This window comes from Sorex araneus, chromosome 3 (assembly GCF_027595985.1).
Source record: "Sorex araneus isolate mSorAra2 chromosome 3, mSorAra2.pri, whole genome shotgun sequence".
In the NCBI taxonomy this organism is placed as follows: domain Eukaryota; kingdom Metazoa; phylum Chordata; class Mammalia; order Eulipotyphla; family Soricidae; genus Sorex; species Sorex araneus.
In genome coordinates, this window is record NC_073304.1 from 217,516,542 (window position 1) to 217,538,414 (window position 21,873).

Here is a 21,873-nt window from a genome sequence, read left to right on the forward strand (position 1 = left end):
CCTTAGATTTTTACTGTGGCACCCAAGGAGAATCTTGGGGGCCCACAGAAGCCATACAGCCCCCAGTTGGCTTAGACTAAGGTAGGAGTAGTGGCAATGGAGGTGCTGTAAAAGTGTTATTCTGGGGGCCAGAGAGACAGCACAGCAGGCAGGGCGTTTGCTTTGCACCTGGCATAGTAGGGCTGAATCCCTGGCACCCCATACGGTCGGTCCCCTGAGCCTGTCAGGAGTGATCCCTGAGTGCAGAGCCAGAAGCAAGCCCTGAGCAGAGCCGGGTGTGGCCCAAAAACAAACAAAAAAAGGTGTGTTATTCTGGTTAGGTATTTTAAAAAGCATGGCATTGAAAACAGATCAGCTATGGGGTGAGAAAGATAGCATTTGGGTGGAGAAAATTCAGTCTTTTTTTTTTTTTTTTTTGAGTTAGAAGTACCTACTAAACATGCAAGAGCAGTGTGTCTCCTCGGGAGTTGGCAACATGAACTCAGAACTAGGGACTGAGTCCAGGAAGAAGATAGAAAACTTGGGAGTTCTGGGCCTAGAGATGATACTGAAAGTCCTGACACTGGAAGAGATCACCACATTCTCTCTGCCTCCCACCCACACCTCCTTTCTCTGGTAACCCCAATACTTTCCTTGCAGATGGGAGGGGCTGGGGCTCGCTTGGCTTCCCAACATACTCACACCCATTTGTTTAAAATTTCCAGTGCTTCATGCTTTGACTCTACAGGCAGAGACACAATTTTAATGAGAGGTTTTCACACTAGGCCAAAGAATCTTAGTCATCTCTATCTCCAGATGGGTGGAAAAGCAAAAGGAAAAAGAAAAGCAAAACAAAACCACCTCGAAAGAAAAGAAAAACAATCAAAACGATTCCAAAGTTATTCCACGAGGAATTCCGTGGATTGGCTGACTCTAGCTGCCCGCAGATGAAAACCCACACCCACGCGCACACACACACACACACACGCGCGCACACACACGCGTGCGCGCGCAGACACCCGGAACCCGCCGCCGGGGGATCCTCTCCAGCCGTCCCGCTCCCGGGAAAGGCAGGGATCCCTCCGGCGCCGCGGGAAGCGCCCTCGCGGGGACGCGGCTCCGGCGGGCGGCGGCAGCAGGGCCCGCCCTCCCTCGAGGCCCCCGCGGGCCCGCCGCGTCCGCTCCGGATCCCTGAGGGACAAAGAACCTCATTCTCTGCCATGCCAGTGTCGGGGTGCTGGAGGGGGACGGGCGCGCGGGGGGGCGGGGGGGCAGGACACGCGCCCGACAATCCGACCCCCCTGGAATGCCCCCTCGCCCCCCGCCGGGCCCCGGGGACGGGGGGCTGCCGGGGACTCCGGGCCTAGCGACCAGGACCGGGCTTCGTTGCCAAGGCCCCCGGGCCCAGGGCCTCCCGGCCCCGCGGCGCGCTCGCACCCTGCCGGGGGCCCTACGGCCTGCGGCCCCCGGCTCCCGCCGAGCCTCCGCATTCTCCCGCTCCCGGCCGCCGCCCTCGCCCTTTCTTCCCTCCCGGGCTCGCCCCTCCCCCGGCAAGCCCACCTTCACCCCGCTCGTCCGAGGGCTCCTCCGTGCGGGCCCCCCGCCGCCGCCTCCCCGCCCCCTCGAGGGGGCGGCGGCCCCTTTCACAATAGCGCGGCCCGCCTCCCCGCGCGCGGCTCCCGGTGCGCGCTCGCCCGCCCGCCCGCCGTCCGTCCCGCGCATGCGCTCTGCGGGTGGCGGCGGCGGCGGCGGCGGCGGCGGCGGCTCCGTGCGGCTCCGTTTTTTTTAAAGGGAAACGCTGAGGCGCCGGGGGTGACTGTGGGGGAGGGGGTCCCCCGAGCCGCGGAGACCCTCGGGAAGGGGTGGGGGGAGGCGGCCGACCCCCGCCGCCCGCTTCCCGGAGGAGGAGGGCTTGGGGGCGGATCCAGCCCTCCCACCCCCTCCGGAGCCGGAGGGGTGGGGGGAAATGGAGGCTCGGGGCGGCTGAGGCGAGCTCCGGGGCGGGGGGCCGGGGCGGGGAAGGGGGGGTTGTGGGGTGGGGAGACGAGGCGGGCCCGGCCGGGCCGGTGGTGGGGGGGCCGAAGCGAGCTCCGGGGATGAGCTCGGGGGCGGCTGGGTGCGAGCTCCTGCCTGTGAGGCGAAGGCGGCGGCGGCTGCAGCAGAGGCGGCGGCGAGGCCCCCATGGGCCGGCGACGGGCCTCCGCCGCGGCCTCCCCTTCAGCGCACGCCGGCGGGATGGCGCCCGGGCCCCGGCGGAGCCGCTCTAGCCGAGGCCGCCGGCCGCGCTGCTGAGCCGAGCCCGCCAAACTCCCCTCCCCCCCGCCGTCCTCGACCCCCCGCTCCGCGCCCCCTCCCCGCCCCCTCCTCCGTCGCGGTGCCCGGCGCCGCTCCGGACCACTATGACCATGAGATCCGCAGTGTTCAAGGCGGCCGCGGCCCCTGCCGGCGGCAACCCTGAGCAGCGACTGGACTACGAGCGGGCGGCGGCGCTGGGCGGGCCCGAGGACGAGCCCGGGGCGGCCGAAGCCCACTTCCTCCCCCGGCACCGTAAGCTCAAGGAGCCGGGGCCCCCGCTGGCCTCGTCCCAGGGCGGGAGCCCCGCGCCCGCCCCGGCCGGCTGCGGCGCCAAAGGCCGGGGCTTGCTCCTGCCGGCCGGGGCGGCCCCCGGGCAGCAGGAAGAAAGCTGGGGGGGCTCGGTGCCCTTGCCCTGCCCGCCCCCCGCCACCAAGCAGGCCGGCGTGGGGGGAGAGCCCGCGGCCGCCGGCGCCGGCTGCAGCCCCCGGCCCAAGTATCAGGCGGTGCTGCCCATTCAGACGGGTTCGCTCGTGGCGGCGGCCAAAGAGCCGACGCCCTGGGTGGGGGACAAGGGTGGGGCGGCTCCCCCAGCGGCCACCGCCTCGGACCCGACGGGACCCCCCCCACTACCTCTGCCCGGGCCGCCCCCCCTCGCGCCCACCGCCACCGCCGGCAGCCTGGCTGGCAGCGAGGGCCGATGGAAGAGTATGAGGAAGAGCCCGCTCGGGGGCGGCGGCGGCTCGGGGGCCTCCAGCCAGGCCGCCTGCCTCAAACAGATCCTCCTGCTGCAACTGGACCTCATCGAGCAGCAGCAGCAGCAACTGCAGGCCAAGGAGAAGGAGATCGAGGAGCTGAAGTCGGAGCGGGACACGGTACGCCAGGGGTTAATGGGCGTTCGGGGCCCCGGAGCGCGGTGTGCGCATGCTCGGGAGGAAAAGGGGGGGCTCGGGGAGGTTAAGGGCTCCCGGGGTTAGGGGTAAGGTGGTGGCCCACCCGCCCTGCGTGTCACCTGGGGCAGTCAGGTCCCCGGACACGTTGGGACGAAGAAAAGGGTTAAAGGGCAACCGAGCACGGGCGTGGGGTGGGGTGGTGGTGGGGAGTTGTTTCAGGCGCGAAAGAGTTAATTTAAAATGACAGCCCCGGAATGGTGGGAAAGACGTTTGGCCTGGGGAAAAGACTGCCCGCGTGCGGGGTGGGCCGGGAAAGGCGGCCCCACGAGGGTGGCGGCCGGGCGGGAGAGGTCCGGGGTGCCGGTGGGAAGGCGTCCTGCACGGAGCAGCTGTTGCTGCGGCCGGGAGGGAGCATCTTGACCGGCGAGGGCAGTCAGATCCTCCCATTGGCGGCCAGGTAGCGGTGATTTCACCGCGCAGCCCTAGTTCAGGTGTCTGAAAACACCCCAGGAGCACGACCGCCTTTGATGTCAGGCAGTTCTTGATTGGTATCTGAGTTGTAAAACATGACCCACTGACCCTCGTGTAAGCGCAGTGGCGTGGGGGCCGGAAGATAATTTGAGGCGGCAGGGAAAGTTAAGTTTGTTAAGTGGACTGAGTCGACCCTCCTAACCCCCAAGGCCCAATTTCAGTGTCTTAAGGTAGTGGAGAAGGCATCTCTGTTCCTTCACTCCTGAGGAGCGTGGCTCTTCCAGGCATTTTCCTGCAGCAGGAATGAAGAGCTCCTAAAGAGTTAAAACATATTCCTTCAGATGTCAGGAAAGCTGTGGCGGGGTAGTACTGTGCTAGCATACCTTACAGCTGCCTAAAAATAAACATGGTTTCTACAATTGTGTTCAGGCTGCAGCAGTCTCTCTCACACTCTCCACCGCCTCCCCCCCTCCTCTGGCGCTCTGTGCACCACAGCCTGAACAGGGGAACCGCGGGCTATTCATCTATTCATTTTGTCTGCTTTCCCCATGAATGGCATCAGGCAGCACTCTTTCATGAGCCTGCATTCCGTAAGGTGCAATGGGAGCCAGGACAGGTCTCAATAAAATAGCTCCTGGTGTCGATTTGTGGAAGTTACTCAACATGGCACTGCTCAGCCGCTGGACTGCAGTCCAGGGGTGTGATGGTACTGTAATTACAACACTTCACATCCTTACCGGGCTGGGGGGGGGGCGGGCAGTGAAGAAGAAGCCAAAATACCCCACAAGCCTGGGTTAAGTACTGTTAAGGCTGTGAATCAAAACAGAAGGATATGAGATGACAAGTGTGACTGACAGGGGGGCTCTTTGCTGATATTGGAGGTTTCTCCTCAGCTCCTGAGGGGAACGGTCTCTTTGCAGACTTTTCCTAGGCAGTAAGAGTGGGGTGAGTTAAGGATAGAGTGTCAATCTGAACTTGTCGTTCACTGGCTCTGTAGTGTATTGTAGTCTTGATGTTGCTTAAGCTTTTTTTTCTATTATCCCAGTTGTGTGGCTTCTCCTGAAACCTAAGCATCTGAGTGGATGCAAAAAAGACGACCTTAATATTACTTTCTGTCTAATCCAAATAAAATTCTTGTTATAGGACATAAATAACACAGTTGTCACCTTTTCTCAGAATATGTAATGTGATGTTTTAGATGATAATCTCCATTTTCTGTGTGATTATGTAGACCTCCCTTTAGTTAGAATTAAGACTTATAATAATCAGTACTTGGGTATAAGGCATAAACTTTCTGTTATCACAAATGCAAAACAGTGTGCATAGCTCATGATCTTTGCAATTTAAAGTTACCTGGTTTCTTACAAATTGAGTATTCATTGTTTTGGTGGCAGCCCACACCCACGTCCCCAGCACATACACATCCTCTTTAAATAACACTGAATTCCCTAGTGACAGTGTGAAAGTGAACTTTTTATTCCCTTATGCCTTGTGTTTGCCTGTGTACAGTTTTGGAGTAGAAGTGGAGAGGATAGAATTTGAAGAACCTTAGAGCCTCCTGAAAAAAAAAAAATAAAAGCAAGGTTAATTCTGGAAACTCCCAGACTGACTTGGAACCACAAGATTTAGCAGCAGGAGCAGAGTCTATGCCATTTAAAAGGCAGGATGTGGCCCCTCTCAGTACAGAGGATCTTCTTTCAGAGGGATGAACTACTACAAATTTACTCATGCTTTTCCCCATTAAGGATAGTCCCTAAAGTGAAGCAGTGTACTTTGTCTTCTACATTTTAAGGAAAACTTTTGAGATTAGTACCTGCCTATTAGAAGTATGTGAACTTGATTAGTTAAAGAGTGAGACAGAAAACCAAACTGATTTCTGAATGAGGCTGAGTACTTGTGTTTAACATTTTGTTTTAAGTCTGCATTTTGCCACTCTGTCTTTTAGCTTGTTGCTCGGATTGAACGTATGGAAAGGCGGATGCAGCTGGTAAAGAAGGATAACGAGAAGGAAAGGCACAAGCTGTTTCAGGGCTATGAAACTGAAGAGAGAGAGGATACGGAGCTATCTGAGAAAATTAAACTGGAGTGCCAGCAGGAGCTTGAGACCTCCCAGACTCTGCCTCCCAAGCCTTTCTCATGTGGGCGGAGTGGAAAGGGACACAAAAGGTGTGCTGATGTCTTTGTCATGCTGTCTGGATATGAGGAGAACACTTGTGTCCAGTGACCAAGAGTGAAGGATTTGGACGTAGAGATTAGTTTTAATTCAGTCATATCCTGAATTATGATATCTTCTGTTTCTGAGAAGCTCTTATAGAAATTCTGTGTGGTCTATAGAAATCTGTTACAAGCGCCAGAGACAGCAAGTAAGATTCTTCCTTTGCAAACGGCTTACCCAAGTTTGATCCCTGGTACCGAATATGCACCCCACCTCCACCCCACCCCACCCCAGCACAGCTAGGAATGATCCTGAGCACAGTTGTGTATGGCCAGAGAAAAATCTATTACAAATGTTTTGGTCATAGTAGTAATTAGAGAATGCAGAAACCATCCTAAAGAAAACGTCTGCTGGGGCCAGAATGATAGTATCATGGTTAAGGGTATTTGCCTTTCACGCAACTGCTTCTGGGTTCCGCAGACCCTCTTTTGGTCCCCTGAGCACTGCCAGGAGTGATCCTTGAGCTCAGAGCTAGGAATAAGTCTTGCAATTTGCCATATGTGGCCCAAAAGCCCCCAAAGAAGGGGACCGGAAAGGCGCTTGTCTTGTAGGCAGCCAACCCAGAATTGATTCCCAGCAACCCATGTGGTTCCCTGAGCCTTGCCAGGAGTCAGCCCTGAGCACTCTTGGGTGTGGCCTCAAAACAAAAAAGGGCAACTAATGTCACAGTTGTGTTGCTTTTTTTTTTTCTTGCTTTTTGGGTCACACCCAGTGATGCTCAGGGGTTACTCCTGGCTCTGCACTGAGGAATTACTCCTACTTTAAGTTAACTAAGTATAAGCCTCTGGTAGATATAAAAATGTTAAGATCTAGGGCCAGAGATGTGGTTCAATAGAATACTTGCCTTTCATATATGAGGCCCTGGGTAACAAAACAAAAATAACAAAATCTAATCATCCTGTTAAAGATATGATTGTCTAGCTCTAAAGGTGGTATACATTTGAAAATTCAGGATTTGATTGCAATAAAGTAGATTACAATGACATAGGAGTTTTTATTTTATGGTTTTGAAGCCACACCACTGTGCTTAAGGTTTACTCCTAACTCTGCTCAGAGGCCTCAGAGGCATTGCTTAGGGGATGATGTGTGGTGCTACAGTTAAACCTGGGTAGGTCACACACAAGGCAAGTACCTTACGCACCCACTGGACTATCTCTCTGGCCTAAGATATGGGAACTTTGAAAAGTATTCTGAGAGAGAGTAATGAAACTTTAAGGAGACGATTCTTTATAAAGAAGTACAGAATTTAGGATGGTAGAAATAAAAGATAACATTCTAGGAATGTGGGGGAGGGGTGGGAGAGAGCAGATAGATTGCAAGAAAGGATTTTAAGTAATATGGTATAGGATTTGGAGTGGTAGATGGAGATAAGAGACTGGTCTCTGCTTGACAGGAATGAGCTAGAAAAGCCACAGTCATGGCCCCTAATATTAGCTAAAAGGAGTTTGTGTTGTGTTTTGTTTTAGGTTTTGGGTTTTGGGCTACACCTGGTGATGATGCTAAGGTGTTAACTTCTAGCTCTGCACTCAGGAATTGCTCCTGGTGGTACACAGGGAACCATATGGGATGCCCACTGGACTATTGCTCCAGCCCCAAGGAACTTGAGGTTCTATTTATTCATTTATTTATTTATTTATTTATTTATGGCCTTTGGGCCACACCCAGCAGTGCTCAGGGGTTATTCCTGACTCTGTGCTTGGGGATCACTTCTGGCAGTGCTTGGGGAACCATATGGGATGCTGGGGATTGAACCTGGGTTGACCACGTGCAAGGCAAATGCCCTGCCTCCTGTATTATCTCTCCAGCCCCTCCCCCTCTCCCTTTTTTTGCAGGGGGACAGGAGGTCATACTCAGCTGCACTCAGGGCTTACTGCTGGCTGTGCACTTCAGACATCAGTTCTGGCCATGCTCAGTGACCATATGGGTTGCCTGGTATCAAACCTGGGTTAACCACATACAAGGCAAATGCTTTACCTGTTAACTATCTCTGGCCCCAAGCAGCTTGAATAAAACAGGAATCTTTTTTAGATTTACTAGGCAATAGAATGCTATCCAGGATCCTTAAGCATGGAAATTCATTCAGCAGATGTTTACTAAGGATCAAATTCAGATCAGCTATGTGCAAAGCAAGTGCCTTACTCACTGTACTATCTCTTCGGCCCCCAATCATATATATATATATATATTTTTCTTTTTTGGGTCACACCTGGTGATGCACAGGGGTTACTCCTGGCTCTGCACTCAGGAATTACCCCTGGCGGTGCTCAGGGGACCATATGGGATGCTGGGAATTGAACCCAGGTTGGCCACGTGCAAGGCAAACGCCCTACTCGCTGTGCTATTGCTCCAATCCCAATCATATATACTGTTTTTTTTTTTTTTTGGTTTTTGGGTCACACCCAGCAATGCACAGGGGTTACTCCTGGCTTATGCACTCAGGAATTACACCTGGCGGTGCTCGGGGGACCATATGGGATGCTGGGGATTGAACCCAGGTTGGCCACGTGCAAGGCAAACACCCTACCCGCTGTGCTATTGCTCCAGCCCCACCAATCACATATACTCTTTTTTTTTAAAATTTATTTATTTTTGCTTTTTTTGGGTCACACCCAGCAATGCACAGGGGTTACTCCTGGTTCTGTACCCAGGAATTACCCCTGGCGGTGCTCAGGGGACCATATGGGATGCTGGGAATTGAACCTGGGTTGGCCGAGTGCAAGTCAAACGCCCTACCCGCTGTGCTATTGCTCCAGCCCCCAATCATATATACTCTTAAGCATGAGACTATTCCTGCTCATGACTGCTTACGAAAACATTTAGGTATGTAGGTATTGGAAATTTGGGGGCAAGAGAACTACTTTGTTTTCTTGTCCCCAAATGTAATAGTTTAGTTTAAGAGTCAATAAACCTTATATTTTTTTTCCCTATCTAATAGGAAATCGTCATTTGGAAGTACAGAAAGAAAGATTCCTGTAAAAAAGCTGGCTCCTGAATTTTCAAAAGTCAAAACAAAAACTCCTAAGCACTCTCCTGTTAAAGAGGAACCCTGTGGTTCCTTATCTGAAACTGTTTGTAAACGTGAATTGAGGAGCCAAGAAACTCCAGAAAAGCCCCGCTCTTCAGTGGATACCCCACCAAGACTCTCCACTCCCCAGAAGGGACCCAGCACCCATCCGAAGGAGAAAGCCTCAAGTGAGATAGAAGATTTGCCGTACCTTTCCACCACAGAAATGTATTTGTGTCGTTGGCACCAGCCTCCCCCATCACCGTTACCATTACGGGAATCCTCTCCAAAGAAGGAGGAGACTGTAGCAAGTAAGGCATAGAGAACACTTGCTCTTATACCCTAGTGGTGGCGGTCAAGCTAACAAGTGTGAAAATGCCCTTGGCATTTTTTAAAAAGTGCAATCAATAAAGCAGAGTTCTGTCAAGAATGAGTAAGTTAACAGCCAGAGACAGACACTGTGCAGGCATTGCAAATAGATGGAATCACAGCAAAATGTGCTCAATGTATTTGCCTGCTTACAACACTGGGAGATGTGTTTGCCAGTAAGTTGCTCATCACAAGAGCACCAGACTTGGGGGTGTAATCTCCAGCAACTTGCATGCCCTCTGAAAGAAAGGTTTTCTGTGCTGTGAAATGCATAGAACTTATACTTTGCCATACACGACTGTTCTGCAATTGATACTGTGTGAAATCTTGGAGGGTGGTCTTTGGGTAATCTCAGGGGCCAATGGTAATTTTTGGGTTGGGGAGCCAGCTTGGGGTGGGAAATTTCACCTGGGCCTCCGCTCTTTAACTATATAAACATTTATCTGTATCTCTATGTCCCGGTTGGGGGGGGCGGGCAGGAGGAATCTGCCAAAGACCAACAGTCTTACTTATCTTACTATACTTCACAAAGGTTCTAAATGTGAAGAGTTTACTTGGATTGCAGTAGCCCATTGGTTGTTCATATATTTAAATAAAATGGTCTACAAACTATTTTTCAAACAATAAGGACTATCTTGGGATATCTGAGCTGCTTGGGGACGGTGTGGGGGTTATGGGACTTGTTCTTCATTCCCTTTTTTTCTTCATGGCTCCCATACAGAAGCTTCCCTATCTCCTACATCAACCAGTAACTGGAATGTGCCTTCAATCGTGTAATGTTAGTCTATGACAGTCACCTCTGGGTGCTTCGGGTGACTGTGGGAGAAGCTTTCTTGGATAGAACTGAGCTTCCAGTTTCTACCACTATGTCTTGCCCTAGCAAGGATGGGGATGGGCATTCCAATAAGATGAGTATTCTCCAGGCTTTGTTTGGCTGTTCTGGTGACAAAATTATGTGGGGGAAAGATAGATGACTCTTCTAATGATCTAAAATCCATTTGGTCTCACACTTGAGTACACGAGATAGGCCAGGATCCTGGTCTAGGTTTGGGTTCTTTGTCGGTTCAGTCAGTTGAACAGGTTTATCCTTAATGGTTACCCTTCTTGCTGCCATGGCAATGCTGTGTATCAACTTAAGGGAAATGGTGAAGCAACTTCCCATCCGGGATTGGGAAATGGCTTGGTCCAGAGCTCTTCTTGTGACTAGCTGTTTTTGAAAACCTTTTCTGCTTAAGTACAGAAAATAACAAAATACCTCTGAGATTGTTGGCATTTATTGTGGTTCAGAAAAGAGTGATTCGGGGGGAGTCCCAGGCCCTTTGAGGAGCCTAGTTGTAAATAAATGTGTGAATCCTTATTCTTGATGCCCCTATCTCAAGAGGACTTCTCAATGGCTTGTTCTAAGGAAGCCAAAGGCTTTTGTGCATGTTGTTCAGGCTGGACCAGCAAGTTAGTTTGTTTGCAGGGAGGAGGGAGCTGTTGAAGAAGACTACATATGTAAGTTTTGAGAACACTGATCTGTTATTTGAAAAATAGGGTCAACTTTTACTCACCTGCCATGTTCTGAGTTTAAGGTTTGATATCCTTGGCCATCAACTGTTGCAGGGAAACCACCCTAAATAATGAAGAAAAGAAGTCGTCTCAGTGTAAAAAAAAAAGTGGTGGGCTTATTTTCTTTTCTTTTTGTCTGTTGTTCCCTCTTCCCCTCCCCCCAGAAAGAGATTCTCAACAACTCAAAAAAACCAAAATGGCTTCTTAGAGAGAACTTCAGTGATGATCCTTTCCTCCATTTTGGGTACGGGCTTTTTTTCTTTTTACACTGAGATGATTCTTCTTTCCTGCATTATTTAGGGTGTCTGATGCCATCAAGTGTTGCAGGAGAAACTTCAGTCTTGGCTGGTGAGTAGAATAGGAATTGTGTTGGCTGGGCCTGGGGGTGGTGGGAGTGGGTGGGGTGGTGGATGGTTGGGAGCTGCGTTTACCATCAGTTGGATATGGGAGAGAGAGCGAGAGAGAGATTCCTTGGCATTTGATTACACTTTAGACTTCAAAATGACTATAAATTTCAGTTGTTTTTCAGGAACTGCAGTAGCATCCATTATATGAATTGTCAGGTATTGGCTTAGGTTTTCTTGTGATTCTGTGTTTGGCAGATTGCAATGGCATGAGGTTGCTTTCATAGTCTACCATAGTGAGGACACTGAAAATGGCTTCAAGTGAGGCCATAGAACAGATTCCTAACCATTGGTAACTTGATCTTCTCTGGGGAAAACTTCTTGTCCTAGTGAATGGTAGGAGGGTTGTGTGACCTTGGATTTAAGGGTGGTTCCACCCCTCCTCCCTTTCTTTTTCTTTCTTTTTCTTTTCAGTTCCTTCTTGGAGGGACCACTCAGTAGAGCCTCTAAGGGACCCAAATCCTTCAGATCTTTTGGAGGTAGGTACCAGAGAGCCATCAGTTGGAGGGGGTAAGAGACAGAGAAGTGGTTGTATAGTTTGACAATATATCATAATCATTCTGTAAATGAGTTAAATAGAACTTTAAAGCCAGAAGGGAATTTGAGAGAATGTTATAGTCTTTTTTGTTTGTTTTGGACCACATCCTGCAGTGTTCAGGAGTTACTCCTGACTCTGCACTCAGGAATCACTCTTGGCAGACTAGGGGTACCAAATGGGATGTGGAGGGTTAAATCCGGGTTGGTCATGTGCAAGGTAAACATCCTACCTGATGTACTATCTCTCTGGCATGAGAATATTACCTAGTTTAATTCTTTTTATTTTAGATGGAAAAACAGGTCCACAGGTCCAATGTAGTTAGGTGATTTATTAAAAACTATGAATAAGTAAAAAAGTTAGCATATTCTACTCGGCAACAAAACGATATATTCTAAGGTCTTTTGGTTCTTTAGAATTTGATAGTTTAAACTCTTAAAGAGATATGGAGGGACCAGAGAGATAGTACTGTGGTAGAGTATAACCCAAAAAAGAAAGAAAAAAAAGGTATGGAGGTAGGAAAATTTTAAGCATTTCTCAAGATTTGTTTCAGGGCCGAAGAGATGGTTCTGTGTATAGGGCACTTGCCTTACACGCTGCTGTTCCAGCTTCAGTCCCCAACACCCTATATGGTTTGTTTCCCCAAACCTGCCAGGAGTGATTCCTCAATGCAGAGCCAGGAGTAAACCCTGAGTACTGCCACATATGGCCCGAAAAAAAAAAAAGTGTGTGGGAAGGGTTGTTTCAGTTTGATATGATTTTCAACTTGCAAAGTTATGGAATGATTTAGAAATTTGGAAATTCCATGAGGGCAATAGTGGGGAAGAGTGCGTTATTTTAATTTTGAGGTCACACTCGGGGGCGCTCATGGGTTACTCCTGTCTCTGCACTCAGAAATTATTCCTGGCGGTACTCGGGCGGCCATATGGGATGTTGGGGATTCGAACCTGGGTCGGCCACATGCAAGGCAAACATCCCACTTTCTGTATAATCACTCTGGCCCTGACTATGCATTACATTAATTTGGTTATCAGAGATTCCTGTGGATGTTTATAGAACTTACAATTGGGACTGAGGTGAAACTTTTTTGTATTCCTACAAGTTGGGAATGAGTTAATACATATATAACACACGATAGTGTGATAAATAGCTTTCATAGCTGCTGTTCTTTACACAGAACCTGGATGATAGTGTGTTTTCGAAGCGGCATGCAAAACTGGAGCTGGACGAGAAGAGAAGGAAAAGGTAAGGCTAGAAAAGCTCAATCTGAGAACAACAGGCCCTTAGGTTTCTAACCTTTCATTCATGTTTTGGAGAGTTCTTGGATTTTTAAATACTTAAGAAATACAGGCTGCCTAATTGATTTAGTGTTTTTGTTCAAAGTAATAGTTGTTGTAGGTCAGGATGTTTGGCCCCCTTTTTCTTCATGTGTGGTCTTTCTCAGTTGTACTCAGTGGAACATCAGTACATGATCTAAATTTCTATATGTAAACAAACCAAACAGGCATTCTCTTTACCACCTTTTCTGCTCTACCCTGTCAGGAGTTGGCCAAGATCTCTGTAGTGTCTGCATTGTATATGTTGCTTTTATAGAGCAGGTTTTCAGTAATGTTGGGTTTGTTTTGTCTGGTTTGTTTTTTTCCCAGATGGGATATTCAGAGGATCAGGGAACAAAGAATTTTACAGCGACTGCAGCTCAGAATGTATAAAAAGAAAGGAATTCAGGAATCTGAGCCTGAGGTTACCTCATTTTTCCCTGAGCCGGATGATGGTAAGTTTTGTTTGAGAATGCACAGTTTTAAAAGTTAAAGGGGTACAAGGCTACAGGATACAAATTGCTCTGAATGAGTGAACAGCATTTTGGAACAGGTATAGTTGCTAGTCATTTCCTGTCTGTGTCACTAACACAATACTATTTGACTTTCTTCTATAGTTGAAAGTTTGATGATTACCCCCTTCTTGCCTGTTGTAGCATTTGGACGACCATTACCAAAATTAACTCCACAGTAAGTAAAGGCTTTCCCCCTCCTTCCCTTTTAGCTAGCCTGCACTTCACCTCCCTTTCATACTTCATGAGAACCTAGATAAAAGTGGAACAGATGACTAAGCGATAGCCATGGTTCCTTGACAGAAATAAGGCTACCTGGGCAATCAGCCTTTGTAATGATTTTCCTGGCCAGAAACTAGAAGGACTGTATATTTTTGTTTCATTGTTTTTTGGGGATTTTGTTTTTGTTTTTGTTTGGGGGCCACACCCAGTGGTGCTCAGGCTCACTCCTGGCTCTGCACTCAGGAATTATTCTTGGGAATGTTCAGAAGACAACATGGGATGCCAAGGATTGAACCTGGATCAGTTGCATGCAAGACAAATGTCCTATCTGCTATACTATCACTCCAGCCCCAGAAAAAAAATCACTTTACTAGCATACTGTTATTCTGGGTTTTTGTTTTGTGTTTTGGGCTGTGCTCAGGACTTACTACCAGCTCTGCACTCAGGGATCTTTTCTGACAGGCTCAGGGGCCATGTGGGTTGTGGGAATTGAACCCAGGTTGAATGCGTGCAAGGCAGAGGCCTACCTGCTATAGTATCACTCCAGCTCTGTTACTCTGTTTTTTGTTTTTGTTTTTGGGCCACACCTGGTGATTCTCAAGGGTTACTCCTGACTCTGCACTCAGTAATTAACTCCTGTTAGTGCACAGGGAACCATATGGGATGCCAGGGATTGAACCCCTGTCAGGTGCATAAAAGGCAAATGCCCTACCCACTGTAGTATCGCTCCTGCCCCTTGTTGTTCTGGGTTTAAAGCAGAAAGTCACTCCAAACTTGGGACTTGAAAGTAGGAACTGAGGAGCAGTATCTTATTTGGAGTTAATATTATACTTGCACTAAATCCCTTTCAATCTTAAAAGTGTTCTTTTAACTTTTTGTTTTTGTTTTTGTGGGGTGGAGGGAACTACACAAGTTTTTGCTCATGGACTTATTCTTAGCTCTGCACTCATGGATCATTCCTTGAGGGCTCGGGGGACCTTATAAGGTACCAAGATCGAACCCAGGTTGGCTATATGCAGGACGCAGGATAAATGTTCTATCTGCTCTACTATCTCTCTAGCTCCTCCATATTTTTAAAGTCAGAGTGTTTTTAGCCAATATGAGAGATTAGGGAACCTCATGACTCGAAGAAAGGAATTACGCATTCCAGCTTGAGATGCAGGCAATTCCAAGTGGAATGCTGCAAGTTGATTTTCTTGTCCTTTTTTTGACAGGAATTTTGAATTGCCCTGGTTGGATGAACGTAGCCGATGCAGGTTGGAGATCCAGAAAAAGCAGACACCTCACCGGACGTGTAGGAAATAGCTGTGCTGGCAAGAACCGTCTGTCTTCAGATAGTTGTAGCTTGCCATTCCCAGAGGGTGGCAGAGACCTGTATATGTGACCTATGTCCTCATGTATGTTACTGTTCGCTGATAATGCCCTTCCATATGCTCTGATCTTGGTTTTGTTTGCATCACTCTGATTTCACAAAAAACTCTTTTAATGGGCTATTTGTGAATGATAGAGGGTGATTGGGATTTCTTTTTCTTTTTTGGGGAAATGTGCTCCCAAACGATGGCAGATTTGGAAGCATCAGGGTTCTGCTTCTGTACATTTGCCTTTGTTAAAGGGGTCAAAGGGCTCTCTTCATTCAGCCTTGTGGAAGATGAAGCAGCCCCCACCATTAGAGCCGTGCCTGCTTGGCACTCTTCTCACCCTGGTATATCCTTCCTTATGGTTTTCAGTATAATGGTTTTTACCCTAAAACAAAACAAAAAAACCTCACCAAAAACTTAAGGACCAGCTGAGGAATAACGAGTGAAATGATGAAACAAGTCATCTTCACAGGGTAGAAAAGAGATTGGAGAGTTATGTATGAAAAAAGTTTTCCCTTAAAGATTATTCTGTGACATAGCCATGTGGAAAGGGTTGCTTGGCTATCCTTATTTTCTTAGTTAATGGATAACTGAATTTCTTTCCCACTCCTCAAAAAATAAAATTGTTATAAAAGAGAATGGAGATAGTTTGGCTCTAAATGAAAGCAGTTGGCCTTTGGGGATGGCATGCCAGACCTGTATAGATGTCATTGTGTCACATCACTTTTCAAGTATTCCTTAGTCAGGCTTTATCCTTTGAGCTGAGCTCTTGGTGGAGGGATAGAGATTTAGGAGGGTGGGGGGAGGGGTGTATGTGGAAATAAATCCTTCCTTTGGCTGGCAAATGTCTACATCTTCAAACAAACAGATGTACTTAATGAGCTTCTCCATTCACTTTGTAAACATAGATTTGTATGTATAACATCTTGGTCTCCCTTTTCTCCCCCATTTTCTTTAAAAATTTTCAGGACAGCACTCCAGGCCACTTTGGTCTCAGTGTAAGATCCCTTAACTATCTGGAAGGAAAACAGAGCCAAGACCTCTGGTCTTAAATATATAGGAATTGCCTTTCTTTAGTCTTCAGGACTATTGTGTGAAAACAAGTAGGGGCTTAATCTCCTAGAAGGTAGGGGCTTTTATCCTTGAAGAGAGTATGTCCCCAGTTATTAGCACTTTTAGAGGAGAAGCCAAGGTATGTAGGGTGTGTGGCCGGCCCATCCATGGAGCCTGAGAGAACGGGATACCATTGTGGGAAGAAAAGGAATGTTCTTCAGGGGCCTTCCACTGCTGAAGTTTTTTGTGGATGTTGATCTATGCTCCCTGGGTTTGACTTTGAAAGGAATTATTCTGGCAGCACATGTAGTATACTTGGATAATCTTGCTGCTCTTATTTCTGTGTGCGTGCGTGCGTGCGTGCGTGCGTGTGCGTGCGTGCGTGTGTGTGTGTGTGTGTGTGTGTGTGTGTGTGTGTGTGTGTGGCCATGGGTTTTCATTTGTAACTCCATCTGCTTAGGAGAGTGGGCTCTTGGCAAGGGAACCTGCAGTGACTTCACTGCAGTAAGGATGTAGAAAGAATAGGATTTACTCCACTAGGGGCTCTCATCTCACACCTTAAGGAAAGGAAGGAGATTTTTAGAAAATCTGGGCCAAATTTTCTTTGTTCTTTATCTTAATTTGGCAAGCTATTTGGCTTTTCTACCCTGACCTGTGTAATATTCCTTTACCACTTGCCCAAGAAGAAAAAGATCAATCAATATCTTTTTACTTTGTTCCTTGATTCCTCTCAGTTCCTTGATTTTTTTTTTTTTCAGCATTTGTTGGATTCCTAATCTGGATATGGGCTAGAAAATTTAACTTTTGTGCTTGTGCCCTACCCAGGGAACTCCTCAGATTCTGAACTTGAGCTCCACTAAGAGGAATACATGAGGTGCTATCTGGCCAGACATAAATGGATCCTATTTTCTTGGTCCTCCCTCTACATAGGACCTCTTATTTTTTGCCCTTCTTCTAGATCAGTTCTCCTTTGATTTGGGTATGTTGAGGTTTGTTGAAAAGGAGCATGGAGAGCAGATGAGCTGAGCTTCAAGAGGGAGATCACAGTTTGTTAAAGTGTTGGGGAGAAGTCAGTCTAAGTTTTTCCCCACATAGGATACACACTGTGAAAGTCTGTCATCAATGGAAGGCCCTGCAATTCTCCGAAAACATAGTTCTTTGTTTCTTTCTTTAACAAAGTTTAAGCTAGTGTTAATAAATTAAAAAGAGAAGTTGCTTGTCTGTCACTTCAGCTTTGTTTCATGCCCATTTCATATTGTTGTCTGTGTCGTAATTCATACTTTTGATACCATTTCTGATGTGTAAAATTGGTTGTCTTGTAAATATCTTATAAAGAGTTCAATTGTAAATAAACTATTGTGGCTGTTAATTTTTGAACTTCTGCTTCAATTTATTAGTTTATTGGGAAACAGTAAATGATTCTGCTTGAATTTTTTTTTTTTTGGCTTGAGTAATTTGAAAGAATAGAATGGAGCTGGAGATATTGCTCGATGGTCTGGAGCACATTCTTTGTATACAGGTGGCCCAGCTTTGATTTCTGGTACCGCAGATGGTCCTTGTGCCCTCAAACAGTGACCTGTGAGCACTGAGGTGGGAATAGGCCCTCAGCACCTGATTGCCACTGAGTGTGGCCCCAAAGCCAAAGAAGAAAAAGTAAGAAATCTGCTTTCACAAGATAACAAAATACTATTTCCCCCCTTACATAAGATACTTCCATTAATATAAGGGTAAAAGTTGTATTCATCCTCTTTGTCCTGTGTTCTTTCATACACTTAAGTGGCAAATTTAAAAATAGGATTATAGGATATTTGGTGCCTGGGATTTAAATTGATGAAACATAGTTTAAGGGTGCTGGAGAGAGTACAGCAGGTAAGGTGCTTGCCTGGTTTGATCTCTGGCACCAGGTATGGTCCCCTGCACACACCAGAAATGGTGTGCCAGGAGTAAGCCCAGCCAGAAGTAAGAACTGAGTGCCTCTGGGCATAGCCTAAAAACAAAATAAAAACTAACAAAAAACCTGTCATAGCTGGAAGATCATCATCACTGATTTATATTTCACCTTCATTAACTTCATTAACTGGCAAAGAGCCAGGAATAATCATTGAGCACTGCCGGGTGTGGCAAATAAATAACAAAAATTATATCTGTCACATCCTCCACTACCTCCACTACCCAGCCACTGCCACGCTCCAGGCTGCTTTCTGGACACTCGAGCTGAACCTCATGCATGAGTGAAGCCCCACAGAACCAGGTAAAACAGAACTTTGTAACCTTGGACTCTAGGCTCAACGAGACCCTGAAACAGAGATCCTCTGTCTGCCTCCCCCAATCTCTGGTGCCCTACGAATCACACCCAGACAACCTATCCTACTGGCGCCAAATAAATACCTCATCAGCCAACCTCCACTACCTCCACTACCCAGCCACCCCCACGCTCCAGGCCGCTTTCCAGACCGCGCAGCTGCAACATCATAAGACATTTAATACCCATTTTTCTTAATTGCCACACTATATTTGATGGGGTTCAAATATGGTGTGAACCAATGGGAACACTTGTAAAGGCGATTAGACGCCGCCCTAAAAGCCTCCATCCCTCTCAGAGAGCCCGGCAAGCTACTGAGAGTACCCCACCCACACAGCAGAACCTGGCAAGCTACCCATGGTATATTCGATAATGCCAAAAACAGTAACAACAACGGGCCTCGTTTGCATGACACCAGAAAAGCCCCCCAATATGGCAGCATTAAGAAGGATGAGCAAGGGGAGACTGATAAAATCTCAGGGACAAACTAGACTGCCAAAACAGAGAAAGACTAAAATGACTGTACTTTCAATGCACGTATGCTGGCATCGGAAGAATCCATTGAGGACCTGATGGTGCAAGCACAGAAGATCAAGTACATCATTGGTCTGACTGAAATAAGAAGGTATCGATCACATCACGCCATTTTCGACACTGGAGAAGAACTGTTCCTCGGAATGACAATAAAGGCGTTGATGGCGTTGGTGTCCTTGTCAACATGAACTTGGCCATGAGCATTGATTCATTCGGATGCCTAAAAGCCCGATTACGCTTGAATAGAAGTGGTTCACTGCCAGCAGTTTCTATCTTCGTCGTCTATGAACCAACATTCAACTATGATGAAGAAGAAATTGAGAAGTTCTACATGGAGGTGGAAAAGTTCTACAAAGAAGACCACACCTTCTACAAGATCATTGTCGGTGATTTTAATGCCAAGATAGAACCGAGAAGGTGGCTCAAAGAACACATCGGGACCCATGACCTAGAATGGAACGAACAGGGTGAGAGACCGAGTTCATCATCTTGACCAAGAGCATCCATGGTAACTCACAGTTCCAGAAGGCCAAATCTAAACGTTGGACCTGGGAGTCTCCCGGTGGACAGTTCCACAATGAAATTGACCACATCATATTCAACCGATGGTTTTGCCTGACTGATGTCGCTATTGTCCCAAAATTCCAAACAGGATCAGGCCACTGTCTCCTTCGTGCAAAATTCTACTTCACAGAGCAGGGAGAAAGGAGTGCAAAGTTTAAGTTTAAGAAGATAACTCCCAGAATGACCACCAACTGGGAGCTCTTTTAACACTATTGCCGCAATGTGGGAAGATGCCGTTGTTGACAACGTCGATGAGGAATACAATAGACAAAGAATATCTTTGTCAAATAAGACAAAAAGTTAGCCTTGCATGCAGCTGACTGGGGTTCGATTCCCAGCATCCCATATGGTCCCTTGAGCACTGCCACGAGTAAGTCCTGAGTGCAGAGCCAGGAGTAACCCCTGAGCACTGCCAGGTGTGCTCCACCTCCCTTCTACCGCTCAAGGCCCTCCCCCGCCATCAAAAATTTAAAAAACAGAAACAACTACTGAGTTTTAATTGGAGGATATGTATCACTTGTCATCCCGTTGATCTTCAATTTGCTCGAGTGGGCGCCAGTAATATCTCCATTCGTCCCTGGTGCATGCTACTGTAGCACAGTGATATCTGCTCGCTCCAGGAACATGAAAAGTCTCAAACCATTCAGGTTTTTTTTTTGGGGGGGGGGTCACACCTGGCGATGTACAATAAATCCTGGCAGTGTTTTGGGGATCATATGGAATGCCCAGGATTATCTTTTTTTTTTCTTTTTCTTTTTTTTTTTTTTTTGCTTATGCGCTCAGGAATTACTCCTGGCAGTGCTCGGGGGAACATATGGGATGCTGGGAATCCAACCTGGGTTGGCCTTGTGCAGGGCAAACTCCCTATCCGCTGTGCTATCAATCCAGCCCCTGTAATGCCCAGGAGTTAACCTGGGTCATACAAGGCAAGCGCCCCATCTGGACTTGCGAGTGGTCACATTTGGCCACTGGTTTAACCAGCTGAGAAATCTGTTTAAATACTGATTCTATCTCCCAAAGCATCTAGAATAACTTGTTTCTTTTTTTTTTTTTTTTTTTTTTTTGCTTTTTGGGTCACAACCATCGATGGTCAGGGGTCACTCCTGGCTCTGCACTCAGGAATCACCCCTGGCTATGCTCAGGGGACCATATGGGATGCTGGGAATTGAACCCGGGTCAGCCGCGTGCAAGCAAACGCCCTACCCGCTGTGCTATCACTCCAGCCCTAGAATAATTTGTTTCTTATTGTTTAGACATTTGATAGTCTTTGGAATCCCTAACCTTTGTGATAAAAATATTCACAAAGGCTAGGGAGAGGAATCAAAGGTCTGGAGCCCTGTTTGGATCCCTGGCATCACTTGATCTTCCAAGCCCCCCTGCAATGATCCTTGAGCACAAGACGAGGGAGTCCCTGTCCCCCAGCATTGCAGTGTGTGCCCCCCCCAAACAAGAATTTCACTGTTGTTTCATCTAGTCATAGTAGGTGTTTTTTTAGTCTTGAATATGTTTACCATGATCCAAAGAAAATATACTATTTAATTTTTTTTTCTTTTTGGGTCACACCTGATGATGCACAGGGGTCACTCCTGGCTCTGCACTCAGGAATCACCCCTGGCCATGCTCAGGGGACCATATGGGATGTTGGGAATCGAACCTGGGTCAGCCACGTGCAAGGCAAATGCCCTACCCACTATCGTTCCAGCCCCTCCAGCCCCTATTTTTTAAATTTCTGACCAATGTATTACCAAAATCAAAGTATTCCCTTCTCTACTAGTCCTCTGGTAACCTTTAGCAAGAATTAAATCATGTCAGGATATTGAACCCAAAGACCGTTCCTAAGGTCGTCTCTTTGAATGGAAAACAAAAAGGGCTCTAAAATCTTGCTTGATAAGGCTAATTACACCTGCCAGCACTTGGTGAGAGGTGATGGCTGGCGCTGGAAGTCATGAGAGGAAAGAGAAAATTAAAGCTTAGAAAAGATTTTGCATTCCCTACAGATAATGTTTGCTGCAATCGGGATTAGCTTAAATTGGGCTGGTGCGATAAATGTGATGCAGCACAACGTCTTTGGAGCTTTGCATGCTTTTTACCAAGCACACCCATGCAGTAAAATGACAGGCTTCAAAACGTAGGTCGGAAGGAGAAACGGAAACTGAGAACTACGAAACAGCGCCAAAGCCGCAGCGATACAGTGACCCTGTGGCAGGTTGACGCCTTCCCTTCGGGAAAGCTCAAGATGGCCGGGCGGGGAACCGGAGGAGGCTGCCCCAAGCGCAGCGCCCCACGCCCGGGGACCACA

The 21,873-nt window shown here is 47.7% G+C and overlaps 1 protein-coding gene across 2 annotated transcripts; it reads left to right on the forward strand.

The window, feature by feature from the left end:
• The first annotated feature begins 1,785 nt into the window (after positions 1-1,785).
• Positions 1,786-17,551, forward strand: MSL1 (MSL complex subunit 1). Of its 2 annotated transcripts, XM_004608750.2 has the most exons (9): positions 1,787-3,146; positions 5,581-5,801; positions 8,786-9,165; positions 11,075-11,122; positions 11,593-11,657; positions 12,891-12,958; positions 13,360-13,484; positions 13,647-13,719; positions 14,978-17,551. In XM_004608750.2, the coding sequence occupies exons 1-9, from the start codon at positions 2,379-2,381 to the stop codon at positions 15,066-15,068; spliced, it is 1,839 nt and encodes a 612-aa protein (XP_004608807.2). In that variant the 5' UTR covers positions 1,787-2,378; the 3' UTR covers positions 15,069-17,551. The 2 variants fall into 2 exon arrangements, with proteins under 2 accessions (XP_054986973.1, XP_004608807.2); XM_055130998.1 differs by lacking the exon at positions 11,075-11,122 and having other exon boundaries at positions 1,786-3,146.
• The last annotated feature ends 4,322 nt before the right edge of the window (positions 17,552-21,873 follow it).

What these genes read in the sequence shown, in the direction of transcription:
- MSL1 (XM_004608750.2), top strand. Translation starts at nt 2,379, where the DNA reads ATGACCATGAGATCCGCAGTGTTCAAGGCGGCCGCGGCCCCTGCCGGC. An exon ending in AGAAACTTCAGTCTTGGCTG is followed by an intron (nt 11,123 to 11,592) that starts GTGAGTAGAATA and finishes TTTTCTTTTCAG; the next exon opens with TTCCTTCTTGGAGGGACCAC. An exon ending in GACGAGAAGAGAAGGAAAAG is followed by an intron (nt 12,959 to 13,359) that starts GTAAGGCTAGAA and finishes TTTTTTTCCCAG; the next exon opens with ATGGGATATTCAGAGGATCA.